Here is a 16535-nt window from a genome sequence, read left to right on the forward strand (position 1 = left end):
CTCACAGTGCATACCATTCATTGATAGGCTTTGTGTTTATATTTAAATATTTAAAATATAATGTGGTAGCTAGCTACGGAAGTCATATAGAGGTATGAGCTATGCAATAAAGTGACATATTCCACAAAAATGTTAATTTCCCTCCTCAAAATGCAGACGCAGACATCCGTAAACCCTCAAAAGGTGAAGTGAGCACAGTTTCAGACAGCAGTTACCTTCACGATCCTGATGAGGATTTTCAGTTGGTAGACGTGGAGCTGGAGGTCCATGCGGTCGGTCAGCCAGGTCCCCAGGAGATTCATAGTGCTGGTGTACCATTGCTGAAACAGAGACAGACAGTGCTCTCCAGCAAAACAAGCAGACAGAGAGCACCAGGGGACACAGAGAGCACTAGTGAACATGGACAGCACCAGCAGAGACCAACAGAACTTCTACAGAAAGTCAGATAAGCCCACGGTGATACATGTTTGTATTCATTCCTCATACATCATAACGACAATGCAGGACTGACGCAGTGAAGGGAAGGCAGGCTACTTGTCTCTTCGGAGGGAAAAACTGGACCCAAAATATCATTTAAATTTAACTTTTTCAAAGGTCTGCAGAAAAGTGCCTTGGGTAACATGCAGTAGGCAGTATAGCGGCCGTGAGGACATGGACCTCCGTTCTGGTTCCGCTTAATTAGAGAGTTGAATGAAAATACAACCTGTGGCTTGTGAGAAAAGGGGAAGATCACCTTTGAAAACATTTATACCTAAACCGTGGGCTGGTATTTATACTGCAGGATTGATAGAATAAGTGCTATATATGCATATATATGTCTTGGTGGTATTGGTGCATACGGTACTAGACAAGACAGAACATAAAAAAATAATGGAAGTACAGTTAAAATAAAATAGATTCAAATAGATTTGGGTATGGAAACATTTAACGCACTGATTAGAAACAGGTCCCAGTGGTTGAGAACTGATGTCTAGACAAACTGCAGCAGATATGCATCACTGGCCGTGGAAAGAAACTGTGATCTGATGAGTTTTCATCAATCCGCTTATAGCCTAATAAATCTGGTTCATTCCCAAGTTTGAAGCACCTGTATCATTAGCAAGGCTGACAGAAACCCCTTATTTAGCCAGTTAGAAGTTGCTCCTTTGATTTAGGCTAATTAGGTAAACAGGCTTGATTTCAATTGAGTCCGATCACTGTCAGTTATGACATTTCGGTGACAATTTGCCGTACTCAATAGCTTAATGGATATCCTTTATTGCCAATTATATAACCTCATAATGAGGAGGACTACAGGCTACCGGAGCACAAGAATGCAACAAAGCAGCCAAACCTTCTGGTTTGTCCAGTGTTAGAGATGGAGAGCATGTTTCTGCCTGTACAGTAAACACGTTTTTAAATATCGGTACCGTATTTTTTTCTATACATTTTTGGAAAATCTTTTAAATATTTTAATAGCCAAGGTCAGCTTGAATTATGAAGACATTTAATAACATTACTGAAACCACAGGCATTTATTAAAGACGACCCAGCCCCCCCAGCCTGACCTGCATAATGGCTGAGAAGGTGGATGGATGAATGGAAATCAGACTAAGGGACTCTGGCCTCCCTCTTGTGTTTCTCCGTATTCTCTCCAGGCACGTTTCAAATTCACCCCACTGCCACTGGCATGAAAGTTTGGCACAGGAACAGCAGGCAGGTGTTTGTTTCCTAATCTGGGTGCCCTTCTCCATGCTCCTCTGAGCGAAGAGTCCGCAGCCCAGATAATAGTCAGAACTTGATCCAGTAGAACACTCTCGGCTCTTCAGTAATTTGACCTGGAGATATGTCTGCGAAGCCCTGGAGGTTTGTCATGCCTGAGCAGTGTCCCGGCGAACTTTAGTTGTGTAACGGAAACACGGACCATCTGATCAGTCAACAGACATGCTGCCTCTTCCACAGCCAGCATACGCTTGCAAATGTGACAGGTCCTTTTGGTCTGTTTACCACATGGTGTTGCTCTGCCGGAACGGAGTACTCAAGAGTGCAACAGAGTACTTTGCTGTACTCAAAGTACATCTGCCATACTCAAAGTACTCAAAGTACATCTGCCATACTCAAAGTACTCAAATCTCCACCTAAAAATCTGAGCAGCATGGACATTCCTGGTTAGCTTCAGCTTTTAGCTACATCTTGGTGTCATAAGTTGCCACCTGGTCCATTTTTGGAAGCTGCTTAGACAATTCTGGTGACATTTTTCCACAAGAACACTTAAGCCACAGGAGCTTATAATTGATTTGCATTAAATTATTCAATTAAATGAAAAACCAATGCAAAGATACCTTAGGTCAATGCCTAGATCATTATCACGTCTATACCGACCAAGTTTCCCCAGCGAATTCCCATCATGCACTAGGCTTTGCTCTACCTAATCAGTTGTGACCTTCGTGATCTCATTTGCACCCATTCGTGTCAAACAGGCCGCCGTGGCATGGCGTAACTGGAAGAGTTGCCCGCGGCACAGAGTCTCCACAGCCCAGTACGGGACGAGCACGGGGGCGAAGCATGGCAAGGGGGGGGGGGCAAGAGTGAGCAGGCGAGCGAGCAGGCCGGGGCCCGGGCACCCTGTGCCTGTGAAAGTGCCCCCAGTCACGCTGAGATCCAGCCAGGGCACTGCCGCGCGGACCCCCCTCCGAGAGGCCAGGCCTTCGAGCGCCTGTGCTCCCTCACACCTCTTCCAGGCCCCCGAGAGTTAACCTTTGATGGGGGGCTCCTGGGCTCAGCACAATCCGCCACACACACCTACTGCCTGCTCACGAAACCACCAACATAAATGCTAGCAAACCTTAAGAATAAGTATAAAAATGTAATTTAATTTAATTTAATTTAAGAACTAACACTAACTCCCTCTACTACCTTCACCTAAATATCTAAGGGCTGAGGCCCAAGAGTGGGAGCTTTATGTTGCTATTTGATATTTATCAAGTGACACATTCACCCTCTCAGGGCCCCACGTGCAGAAAAAGAAAACAAAATAAATGCATAGATTCGGTTCTGATGGATGACGTTACGTTTCTGACTGGCATAATAATCCCAGTGTCCCCTGAGATGAGTGTAACGTATAAGTCCTGTTTCCGCACGTCTGCAGAAACACAGCCTGCGGGAAGCGGGATCGATTTGCTCCTGGGGACCGATTACGGTGCTGCTGACAGCCGAGAGGCGAGGACACGTACAGCCCGCGACACGGTAACCCCGGCACGCCGTAACCCCACCACGGTAACCCCGGCACGCCGTAACCCCGCCACGGTAACCCCGCCACGGTAACCCCGCCACACGGTAACTTCATGCTTGTGCCACTTGCACCGTCTCTGTTCTCTGTGTTTTTTCTGAACTGCAGTTCGGCTGAGGGCTGAGCGACCACACAGCCGTCGCAGTCAGCCAAACGGCTGTAGCATTACTCTGAATATATAATGCAATTCAGAAGCGTGAATAATTCTGCGGCATAACGAGGCCTGATATTAGCGGGGTCGTGGTGGCGGGGCGGAGGGGGTCTGCGGTGTTGTTACACGCACACACATGAACATCTGCAGCCCCCCCCCCCCACCCCATGTAGCGGGGGCTGGGGGGCTGTGTGACCTATTGCCCCCGCCCCCAAACAGACACACACGCGTGCACGCATCACCTCGAACCCGGCATTCGCACTCATATCCGACATGTTACAAGAAGCCATAGCGCCTGGTAGGGGGGCAACAAACAGAATTCAGTGCAACTCCATCCCCCCCAGGCCTGCACATGCCCCACCCCCTCCCACCGGCTTATACACCTGAAGGGCTGTAGCTGCCCTCTGAGAGCCCAGGGATGGTGGGGCAGGGTCAGCGCGGCCTTTGTGCCTGTCAGAGACCAAACCGGGAATGTCCGGAGAAAGGGGGTGGGAATCCTCAGCGGGGGGGCCAGGGGGATTACAAGCAACCTGTGACTCTGCCTCTTTCTGCCCTTGCTGGTGGTTTTCAGTGTGTGTGTGTGTGTGTGTGTGTGTGTGTGTGTCTTGCCTTCACGCAAGCTACACAACAGATTGAGGCCGGCTACTCGGGCCCGGGACTCTGCGAGGGAGTCCTGCTGGGCCCCAGCTGTGTCTGCAATTAGCAGGAGGCATGCGATGGTGATTGTGGTCCAGGCTGATGGAGATGCAAAGTGTCAGCTTCTGTAAGGCAGGCCGGCGTGGCAGGCTTCCAGGGATGCAATACCTTTATTTTCTCTTCCTCTGTGTCTCTCTCTCGCTCTCCCTCCAATCCTCCAAATCCATTAACAGAGTTGTCCCATTTGGGGCCCGGGATCGAAGGCACTTTACTACCTTTCTCTACAACTCTCGGGGTGTCGATGTGTTTTTCGCCCCGCCCTCTGAAGGGTCTTTCCTCCGCTCCACTCTGCTCCGTGGCCTCTGAGTGCTCGCCGCACTGTTTAGCTGCCAAATTGGCCCCCGCTCCTCACGGCGGGACCAGATCAGGCCCCCGTGGGCGTCCTCAGGGAGGACCTGAGGGTTGAGAAGTCTTTAAATCTGAGTACAAGACATTATACACTGGGGACAAAGGAAGGCAGTAATCCTACCTGTTTGCTTTTCACTGGTGCTGTTTGCCTGTTATTTTGCGCTTTATTGCCCATGAGGGGAACTCTATTGATGATGAAACTCAATTACCATAGTAACTCACACCGGTGCCCCGAGTCCTCGGGCTTTCTGTGTCCCTCGGAGGAGCAGCCTGACAGGGAATCCTTTTACAGGGAATCAGTCTCCCTCGCCTGCACCTCCCACGCTACGCGCTGCTGGTTTGTCCCCCCACAACCCCCAATTTCTTTCTAATAACAAGGGATTTCTGAATAGATGTCTTGAAGTAAAGTCTTGAAGCCGTCCGGCCCCGAGGCCACAAGCCGCTCTGACCGCAGAGTCTCCACAAGGAGAATTCTGGCACAGATCAGCTGTCAATTAGCAAAAAATGCTTCCTATCAGCAGAGCCAAGACTGTCACCTAAGCTGTTTTCTAATTTGAGGTTAATGTTTCCATTTTTTGGCATCAAACACAAATTCACATAAAAATAAGAAACATGGGAATTAATCCACCTAAAGTGTATTTCCCTTATTTTGTGGGACGCCTTAGAAGCACCCGAACCTGCCCGTCGCACTGTCCAAATAAAGACGACTTTATAAAAACACACACCACCACCCTGGCCCAAAAAAATAAAAAAACTTGTAGTAAGAAACTCAATGACAGGAATTATGTCCTGAACCATGTCATTGAATAAACACACAATGAGGGGAAAAGCATAGAGAAAGCAGGTCCACTGCTGGGCAAAGTGAGCTATTCTGCGCACAATGAAACGCTTACAGGCGAACTGAGGCGCCGAATAAGACATAAAACACTTGTGGGCTGAGGCTATAGAGCAAGCAAAATGAAATAAGCCAGCAAGCACTTGAGAGTCACACTGTGCGTGTGAATGAGGGGGGGCTCGCCGGGTGAATGGGGGGGCTCGCGAGGTGAATGGCATGCCTTTTGGGACCAATTTGTTTCCTTTCACCCTTTCTTCCTGCGCCCCCTGACAGATGTACAAAGGCGGAGCCGCACAGAGCCGCCCCTTCCACATGCCCCCACGACAGCTGCCACTTTTGTGAGACAAGTTAATCAAACAAATGCCACCGTGCGTCGCCCGCCAGTGAGGGAGGGGGCACGTCCCCAGCCCCCCCGACGCGACGCTGCGGACACGATTCTCCCGACTGCATTAACAGCCAGACACATCCCCCAAATCTACTCGTCTCGATCTGTTGTTTTTTCGTTTTTCCCCTCAGTTTCTGCCTTTTATGTTAACCCTGGCCTGAGGGGGGCGCTAGTTGAGCCAAGGCGAGATGAGAATGTGTCTTTCTCTGTAATTATGCCACATAATATTTAAGTGGCTTAAATGTCCAGTGGTTTTCATTGGAGGGGGGGGGGTTAAAAGAGCAGTGTTTTTCACTCATGCCTTTTTAAACTGAACAGCTAGACTCCGGGTTAGGCAGCCAAAGCTATTATTTTTTTTTTACTAGTGCTTTATTTCCACCTAGAGATTCACTGAAACGACCGAAAGTAACTGGATATCAGCACGCTGCACAGCAAAACTGTGTTCTGTTTTTTAAAGAAAAATCATCGTTCTATGCATTATGTTTTAATTTTATAAAATTTATTAAATTTAATTTATTTTTGAAGAATTCCCGGATATGCCTGGGAAGTTTGCACGCATATAATAGGAAATAAACATAGCTTTAACATTCAATGGAGCGGACTCTGGTAAAATATCAAAATGTATCATAATCAAACATATTTTCCCTTGTTTTGGAAAATTTTATTTAAAAATCATGAGTCTAAATCATATCCATTCAAGTTTTTTTCGCAGACTGTGCCATATAAGTTACACTTTTTTGTGTTTTATGTGCAAGAATAGAAAATTTGCCTTGAGGATGACATCAAGTAACCTTCAAAATGAATGGGAAACAGTAAGTGTGATACAGGTCGTATCAGGCTCCTGGAAGCAGGACTGCAGTCTCCTGAAGCCAGGAAGAAGCCCTTCATCAGTGAGAAACAGAGAAGAACCAGGCTGGGGTTTGCAAAAAAAAAATATATATATTATTCAGAGACTCAGACCCATAAATTGAGAAATGAGTCAAACAAAAAATGTAAGTTTTTCTTAAGTTTTTCCATGCCTGTGTGTGTGTGTGTGTGTGTGTGTGTGGGAGGGGGTAACGCGCCCCAAAAGTTCTGGGGAGTCGCATGTCCACAGGACGGTCTATTGGGTGACCCCATTTACCAAGTGCCCCCGTCCCGCGGCAGAATCCAGCGGCGGCCGTCTTCATCGCACCCGTGACTTTTAGAACCTGATAACTGCCAAGGTCAATGGAAATGCTTCAAATCAATCAATGAGCGTTTAATCCCCCGAAGGCAGATTATGGGTATAATTGACGTGTGTAATCCACAGAGCCCCATTTACATGGGCACGGCACCCCCCGGAAGCCGCCTACGGACAGGCTGCCTTTCCGCCGGCTGATCTGTGGCCCCCACACTAAGCAGATGAGCTGCCTTAAGCACAGCTGCTTTAATCCTAACCCCCCCCCGACAGCACTTTACAGAACGACAAAGGGGAGGATAAATTAATTTTTTTAAACCCGCCCCCCACCCCCTCCTCTTTCCAAGTAAACACGGCCGTCTGATCAAGTGGCTCACGCCCCCCCTACAGAACAAAATTTGCAGGCTGGTGAAGCTGGTCTCCTATGAAGCCCTACGTGACAAAAGCCATTTGTGGTCAGAGGTCAGTCCTGTGATGTTAGCCATTAGCCGTTAGCTGCCCAAGACAGACGTAGTGAATGTGGGTTCCCTGCAGTAAGGCTTTTCGAAGTCACTCCACCTTATACCGCCTTTCTAATTATGCATATCAGCTCATGGCTGCAGGTTCACTGACACATGCTCTACTGAAGCATAAGATCTTTAAACCAGTGCTCTTTTTGACACACTCTTTCAGTCTATGATATGGAACAATAACTATTATATGATTTAATTAATATTAATCGACTCGTCTGCTAGCGAGGCTTTGACGTCAACAGAGGCTAGTAATTTTGTTTCCAGCAGAGAGGAGACATATTTAAATATACAGAATGTAAATGTAATCTTCTTACATTCAGCACATGATCCGGAGATGTGATAGCCTCGGCCTGACCTCCTCGAAACACAGACCATTTCTGTTTCCTGTTTTCCACTGACCTCTACCGGAAGAATCCACTCACGGCTACGTGCGGCATTACGGGGCACCACAAAGCGATAAGCATCGTGCCCCATTTCCAAGTTTCACTGGGCAGGATTAGAATTCACCGGTTAAAACGACAGTGAATTACAAACGCATCTTATAATCTTCAAAGACTGGGGGCGAGGCCAGCGCACATAATGAATGGGGAGGGCGAACGGGAGGGGGACGGGGGGTCGCGGGACTTTTGCTGGATCGTTCGTCATTCCTTCACAGATTCTCAGGCCAAATTAGTTGCCTTTCAGAAGCAAACGGACGCGCCGCCAATGGAGGGCAGCAAACAGCCCCCGCGGAATTTCCCAAAAGCACCTGTTAAACAGAAAAACACTTCATCCATACATTTTGCAGTAGTAGACTTTTCCACAGGTAAATTATTTTACATCAATCTGGAACTTTTGAAGAAACCAGTGAATGAAATTGAAAACAAGTTGGTGAATAAAGGGATTTAGCAGGAGGGAAAAGTGCTGTTTTCTTAAGCTTTTTTTGGAAATATTTTCATGGTGTATGATTGTGTGCGAATGAGCTAAAGGTCTGACTGATCTGGTGTCTTTTCTTAATATGTACAAAATCCGGTCTGAAGAGAATCAGCACCTGGAATGATTACTGGGAACATTACAATAATCCCCAAATAAAATAAAAATAAGAATGGAATCGTGTTTGTGAGTCTGGTCATATGGAGCGACTGGCCGGGGCTGGGAGCACCACCTGACACCCCCGCTCCCCGGGCGAAGCAGTCTGGGCTGGACAGCCGGCCGGCTTTGGCTGTCAGGCTGAAATGCCACGGCACTCGTTGCAGCCGTGCATGCAGGGGGGGGAGGGGGTGACTCTGAGTAGGCGGGCCATGCTAGGGGATGCACACAGCAAGATTATCTGAGCCTCAACCATGCCACCTGAAATCATGTGACAAAACAACGTAACATGAGAGATAAGTTCCATTTCCAGCTTTGAGTGGGGGGGTGAGGGGAATTGATGAGTGGGGGGGTGAGGGGAATTGATGAGTGGGGGGAAGGAAGTGGGACAGAGACAATAGGGAAGGGCGAGCGGGACATGCAGAGCTCTGCTGTCATGTATGGAAGCAGAGAAAACAGGAGTCAACAGCGAGGATGCAGACCTCTGTGACAAAGACCAGGAAAGGGGACAAGCGGGCTGGACCCCCCTGTGGGAGGGGCTAGGGCATGTGCACTCTGGGGCTCCTCGTAGGCAAAAGGGGACCAAATCGGGCCCCAAAATGCAGCACACAGACAGCGGTGTACCCAGCAGAACCGCTAAATAATTAGTGGACATGCATCACAAAGGATTATAACTGAGCCGATGACGGCCGTTACTTAAGACAGTGCACTCCCTCTCTCTCTTTCCCTCTCTCTCTCTCTCTCTCTACTTATCTACCCTAAAGCCTCATCACAATAAGCTCTGGGCAGATGAGGCTCCTTGGTATTTACATTTCCTTCGCAGGAGATTTGCTTTAAGAAACCCCCCCATCCTGCCCTCTCTATTCAAACGCTTCGCCCACTAATAGGAGCAGAGGGAATGAAGATGAACGATACATTTGCCGCCAAATACGAAAGGTGGTTTTTCTGTAAAATTACAATTACGTTGTAAAATTACGTAATAGCGTCACTGATGTATCTCCCCTTTGGCTTTAATGTTAAGCCAAGCAGCCAGTGATAAGCTGACTTATGACGATGAAGGAAGTGATGTATAAGAACAGAGGAGCCAGGAGAGAACACTGTCTCAGACAGCCCTCCCTCATACCTTTGCTGAGTTGGTTGCTAACAGACACAGGTGGGCGACAAGGTGGGGGGGGGGGGGGGGGCTTACAGGCCTTAGACCCCAAATGTTTCTATCTTTACGATCGCTCTGACATTCCCCATCGCCACGTTACAATGGCCCTGCACCCAGTCACCCTAGGCATGTCCCTGGTGGACAGCACCCACACGGAGAGCACAGTACAGTGTTTCTCAGCAGTACAGCTTCAGATAGGACAGGGAAAAGACAGGGGGGGGGGGGGGGGGGAGGCGTCCATATTAAAGGGATCAGCGAGCATCAAAATGTGACTTATCCCTCTGTTCTGTCGTTCGGTCACATTTTGAAGGACTTCCTCCATGGCATCTTACTTACGTCAAATAACCTTTCTATGTACATCTCCTCATTGACCTTATCTCGCAGAATGTCCTGAGAGTGGCGCACAAACGTCACGTAGCTGTCTGCCACATCCATCCCAGGCTTCTACATGGGTGGGGAGGGGGGGGGGCAATAAGGGTGAGGGAGGGGAGAAGGGGGGGGGGGTGGAGAAACACAAGACCGGTCATTAGCATGAGCCCAGATGCAGTGAAATTAGGCTTCTAACAAGCACATGTAACAGGTTGGGAACTGGACAGGAGACGAGACTAAATGGCTGTTAGAGAGCCGCTCACTTCTGGTGGTGGATCTCTGTGATCTCTTTCTGAAATATCACTTCTGGGGTGAATCTCTGTGATCTCTTTCTGAAATATCACTTCTGGTGGTGAATCTCTGTGATCTCTTTCTGAAATATCACTTCTGGTGGTGAATCTCTGTGATCTCTTTCTGAAATATCACTTCTGGGGTGGATCTCTGTGATCTCTTTCTAAAATATCACTTCTGGTGGTGGATCTCCGTGATCTCTTTCTAAAATATCACTTCTGGTGGTGAATCTCTGTGATCTCTTTCTAAAATATCACTTCTGGTGATGCATCTCTGTGATCTCTTTCTAAAATATCACTTCTGGTGGTGGATCTCTGTGATCTTTTTCTAAAATATCACTTCTGGTGGTGCATCTCTGTGATCTCTTTCTAAAATATCACTTCTTGAAGTGGATCTCTGTGATCTCTTTATGAAATATCACTTCTGATGGTGGATCTCCGTGTTTACTCTTTATGAAATATCACTTTTGAAGGTAGATCTCTGTGACCTTGTTCACTTATGGAAGTGAATCTCTCTGATCTCTTTTCCTCATTTCCTTTGTCTTTTTGGGTCAGTGGGTGGGCAAGAGCTTTGAACAAATGTTTATTCAAAAAAAAAAATTCCACATGACACTTTTACCATCTATGATATTAATTTAAAAACATCACTTTGAGTGTTAAATTTAAAAAATCTATAGCAATGTATTTTGGACACTTTTAGACTCATTATAGATTTGAATACGTATAGCACTGTGCAAAATTCTTAGGCTGTCAAGGAAAAAGATGTTTAAATGATCTTCATGTTGGTGTAAAAGTATGATGTCTGTCAAAGTGCGTCAGTTGTCATTCCAAAGGCATCCCAGAATTTGTAGTAGCTGTCCAATACACTCATGCATGTTAACCATATACTGACTAAAGCATTACCACGCTCGGCTAATCAATATCTCACTGGATTATTTAACTAACTAAATTAATTAAATGTTAACGGGAGGTGAGATGTAACAAACACATGAAATGTCTGAGGTGCCCCTGAGGTTTGTGAACTGAAGCCGTGTTCATCTAGCCATCCAAGATATCAGTAACTGTTTGGAGGACAGACAAAATCCTTGTTAGTCTTTATTGCGCTACTGTTAATTTGCATATGTTAGGCTCAGTTGTTTTTCTCTGAGTAAATATACACATACTATCCAGATAAATAGCAGTAAATGTTTTCTTTGACTGTCTAAGACTTTTTCATAGTATACTGTACACACACACACACACACACACACACACACACACATGCACACACAACAGTCTTGCATCGACTTGCGTTTGTATTTGGGAGCAGGACCACTGGACAGAAGTCAATTTTAACGTATTTCCATGGCTGTACGAAAGAGGCAAAACATTAAGTAGAGTACAGTAATATAAATGCAGTACAGCAAAAAACAACATAAATATACAATCACAACACTTCAGAATAAGCGATACACCTGCTAACGTCCTACTCGGGCTGCCATCATGCGTCAGTGTGTATTAAACATAATGGACCTCAGACTTAAATGCGTTCAAACGTGACTCGATAAGGCCAAGTCGGAGTAAGCATTATGCCTACTATAAATATATGAAATCATTGTCTTTTGTCATCAGCTCTGATTTGGAAGTAATGTCGGTTTTGACAATTCCAATATGCGCCACTCCGCAACACTCTATAACGTAAACAGCATTGTCGGAAAACTCATTAACGAGCCGTAGAGTGCTTTCATAAATGTGTTGCTTTTGAAAGGCTTAAAGTATTCACGAAGACAATGCATTTGCGAGAAACCCTTTTTAAACATTTCTATCGGTGAATTAAACACACCCCTAACCAACAGATGAGGTCAATACTCAGTTGTCAGTCACTGCAAATTGAACTTAGTTAACACTTCAAAGCCGTTCTGAGGGGTGCAAATGCAAGACTCCATCTGTAATTTTATTGTGTGCTTTAAGCAGACAGTTACTGCGGGAAAAGCCAGGTTCCCTGGCCTTCAGAATCCGAGAAATATACACAAGTGTCGCTGACGAGGCTTTAATTTAAAACTGTTGTGCTTGCCGAAGATGTGTTGGCAGCTAAGTGATACCCTCTGAGGCCGTCTCAAGGCCAAAAGGAAGAAGTCCGCCTTGCAACAGGCTAAAAATGTGTTCAGTGACACAACAGAGAGCGTCCCTGTGTTAGCGGGGGAGAGCCACGCGTCGGTCATGCTGGAGCGAGCAGCACCATAGGACGTTTGTGGAGAGGGGACCATCTGTGAGCCTTCTTGGGCGTCCAGCTCTCGAGTAAACTTGGACCAATTATTCGCAGAGAGATGAAAACAAATAGCTGAAGGCCACCTGTTATTCAGAAATCGCTCATCTCTGGAAGGCTCCGCAGAGATTTCTGCATGTCTCTTATGAGCAATACTGACAATTTCAAAGAGGGCATAAAGCACTCTTTTTTTAAGGAAGGCTGCCCTTAACCTACCTCCCTACCTACGTACCTGTCTACCTACCTTTCTACCTTTCAGCCATGACAGGTAGAAATCACAAAACAAGCACAGGGAACACACAAGCACAAGCACTGACATCGATGGCATTCTAACTTACAGGGACATCCACATACTTTGAGGCTGCTTTCACCTTAGACAGAAGAAATTAGGAGAAGAGAGTAAGTTTTGCAACTCTTTGGACTGTGACCAAAGCTAACATGTTCAGCAGTAGGGAGCTGGGCCATTTAAGCAATGCTGCAATTAGGAGAAATAATTGCGCACTGCAGTTTCACAGTGTTCATGCAAGGTCAGTCATGCTAGGCGCTGACGGCACCCCAGCGTCGCATTCTAAGCATCGCATTCCAAATGCGTGAAAATGTTTGGCGCATTAAGTTTTTGGCACCACGTCCGAGGAAAAACTACGCACCGTCAAATAAGGGCAGACAAGCGTGTTAATTCAAGCCTTAACGATGTGGCAAACAATGGCGGTTACTTTGGAGTTGGTGTCTGTTAGTCGGGGTGCAGGAACGGAGTGCAGCTCCATGCACTTACTGTGAAAGAGAGGAATGAAGAGAAGAGTGTCCCTTCGTCGTACCGGGACAGCTTGGCCAGGACGCTTTCGAGAATGACCACAAACTGCAGGAAAGGAGAGACACATATGCTCAGGTGACACCTCTTCCAGTATTAAACACCGTTTACAGATTCAGATATAAGGTGGATTAATCAGGCCTGCTGTGAGAATGAGAAAAGCACCTTCGCTACCAGAAGAGTGGTCATCTCCTTAACCGTCTCCTCGATGAGATTGTCGATCTGGGAATGGTACTGTCTCTGAAATGTACAAAAAAACCAAACTTTCTTTAGAGCACCACCCAGCCCACGTTCCTCTTAGCACCCCGGTCCACATTGAAAGAGAAAAGACACAGATTCACAAACGTCTGTCCATCTGATTTTGTTGCGAATAAGCCTGTCTGACAATTGTCGCTCATCTCCATCCGCCGTGGATGTGACAGCCATCATGTAAAGCCCATGTATATTCAATGCCATCTACTGCATATGGTAATGAAATCAAAACAATTTAATGGAGGGGGGAATTGGCAAAGCCGCGACAGCTGCTAATTATGCATTTGGGAAATGAGGGTGAGACGTCAATTGAATTGTTCGCCACACTTACCCGTTTTTTAACAAACTTTCACAATATTGAGAAAAGAAAAGAAGGAAATAAAGGAAATACTCTAATGGAAACGTGAATGTTTCAAAACGATGTGAAAAAAATTTAAAAGAATATAGGGACAAAAAATGAGAGCATTTCTAAATTTAATTACATCCAAGTAATGAACCATCTTAATTAAATTGCTACAAATGATGATACAGGAAAAAAAAAGTAAAAGCACTGGATTGTGAATTGCTAAATAATGAACGCTCCTACTGGGCAAACAAATAATACTTGCAAATGAAACTCAGTGTGCAAAGCGGACTCCCAGGTGCTGACTGCTACTTTGCAGAATGGAGAGCGGCTTTCTGCTGCTTCCTGGGGCCACAGGGAGACGCCGTGCCGAGTAGCATGGCCGCCGGGGGCTGGGAAAAGGCAGCGGACCGCACTACCTCCTGGCCCTGCTCCATGGCGCACAGCTTGGCTGACTGGGCCTTGGCATCCACCATCACGTTGAACATGGTGCATATTGACTGCGGCACGCGGAAGTCTGTCGTCCGGCTGCTTTTCTGGAGCTTCGACTCGAACGCTGCCCTCGTCCTGCAAGATTAGAGTGGCCCGCATTGACACCCGCGTTGACACCCGCATTGATACTCGTATTGACACCTGCGTTGACACCCGCGTTGACAGCCGCGTTGACACCCGCGTTGATACCCGCGTTGACACCCGTATTGATACCCGTATTGACACCCGCATTGACACCCGTGTTGACACCCGTATTGACACCCGCGTTGATACCCGCGTTGACACCTGTATTGACACCCGCGTTGACACCCGCATTGATACCCGTATTGACACCCGTATTGATACCCGTATTGACACCCGTATTGACACCCGTATTGATACCCGTATTGACACCCGTATTGACACCCGTGTTGACACCCGCGTTGACACCCATATTGACACCCGCGTTGACACCCGCGTTGACACCCGCGTTGATACCCGCGTTGACACCCGCGTTGATACCCGTATTGACACCCGCGTTGACACCCGCGTTGACACCCGCGTTGATACCCATATTGACACCCGCTCTGACCTGCGACCAGCCTCCATTTCTTTAGTTTCCTCGGCCTCCATTTCTTTAGTTTAATTTGTTGGTTGCCAGATTTTCCTAATATCACACATCTGGTTTCACACACCCAGCCGCCTGTGAATGTCAGTAAATCTGCTCTTGAGTCCTGTATTACTTTGACTCAACCCTTTACTTTGACTCACTAATGAGCTGGGTTGTACATGATTATACATTTTTGCTATCCAATGAAAACCACATGCGTCCACTTTCTGAAGATTGTGACTTTTCACTGTAGATGGAATACGTCCATTATCCTTGATAGCATTTGACATCTATTTGACCAATGAAAAGACATTTCATGAAGTCATTTATTTAACTAGTATTTAGATTTGTGCTAGTTAACATTTGTACTCATTGTATCTTGTGTATATCTTGTTTTCACTGACAGATTTGCCTTGTAAGCACTGCTTCATTTGTAAAGACCAAGGTGCCAGAGTTCATAAAGAGCACAGAGACAAACTGTGGCCACCGTTACATGAGGAGGCGGAGTTCATAAAGAGCACAGAGACAAACTGTGGCCACCGTTACATGAAGAGGCAGAGTTCATAAAGAGCACAGAGACAAACTGTGGCCACTGTTACATGAGAAGGCGGAGCTCATAAGGAACACAGAGACAAACTGTGGCCAACGTTACATGAAGAGGCGGAGCTCATAAGGAACACAGAGACAAACTGTGGCCACCGTTACATGAGGAGGCGGAGCTCATAAAGAGCACAGAGACAAACTGTGGCCACCGTTACATGAGGAGACGGAGCTCATAAGGAACACAGAGACAAACTGTGGCCACCGTTACATGAGGAGACGGAGCTCATAAGGAACACCGAGACAAACTGTGGCCACCGTTACATGAGGAGGCGGAGCTCATAAGGAACACAGAGACAAACTGTGGCCACCGTTACATGAGGAGGCGGAGCTCATAAGGAACACAGAGACAAACTGTGGCCACCGTTACATGAGGAGGCGGAGCTCATAAGGAACACAGAGACAAACTGTGGCCACCGTTACATGAGGAGGCGGAGCTCATAAAGAACACAGAGACAAACTGTGGCCACCGTTATATGAGGAAGCGGGGCTCATAAAGAGCACAGAGACAAACTGTGGCCACCGTTACATGAGGAGGCGGGGCTCATAAGGAACACAGAGACAAACTGTGGCCACCGTTATATGAGGAAGCGGAGCTCATAAAGAACACAGAGACAAACTGTGGCCACCATTATATGAGGAGGCGGAGCTCATAAAGAGCACAGAGACAAACTGTGGCCACCATTATATGAGGAGGCAGAGCTCATAAGGAACACAGAGACAAACTGTGGCCACCGTTATATGAGGAAGCGGAGCTCATAAGGAACACAGAGACAAACTGTGGCCACCGTTACATGAGGAGGCGGAGCTCATAAGGAACACAGAGACAAACTGTGGCCACCGTTACATGAGGAAGCGGGGCTCATAAAGAGCACAGAGACAAACTGTGGCCACCGTTACATGAGGAGGCGGAGCTCATAAGGAACACAGAGACAAACTGTGGCCACCGTTATATGAGGAAGCGGGGCTCAT

General features: G+C 46.9%; 1 protein-coding gene across 13 annotated transcripts in view; it reads right to left on the bottom strand.

Moving 5' to 3' along the window:
• The window catches only part of cadpsa (Ca2+-dependent activator protein for secretion a), a 120456-nt gene that overhangs the window by 3583 nt on the left and 100338 nt on the right, over positions 1-16535 (bottom strand). For 11 of the 13 annotated variants that reach the window (XM_023794021.2, XM_023794018.2, XM_023794017.2 and 8 more), the window contains 6 exons: positions 14302-14449; positions 13453-13527; positions 13252-13335; positions 12818-12850; positions 9912-10019; positions 216-320 (listed from right to left, as the gene is read on the bottom strand). In XM_023794021.2, the coding sequence (XP_023649789.1) occupies positions 216-320; positions 9912-10019; positions 12818-12850; positions 13252-13335; positions 13453-13527; positions 14302-14449 (553 nt within the window). The remainder of the gene's footprint in view (positions 1-215; positions 321-9911; positions 10020-12817; positions 12851-13251; positions 13336-13452; positions 13528-14301; positions 14450-16535) is intronic. The other 2 variants (XM_023794015.2, XM_023794013.2) reach the window with 1 other exon arrangement.

This window comes from Paramormyrops kingsleyae, chromosome 8 (assembly GCF_048594095.1).
Source record: "Paramormyrops kingsleyae isolate MSU_618 chromosome 8, PKINGS_0.4, whole genome shotgun sequence".
In the NCBI taxonomy this organism is placed as follows: Eukaryota; Metazoa; Chordata; class Actinopteri; order Osteoglossiformes; family Mormyridae; genus Paramormyrops; species Paramormyrops kingsleyae.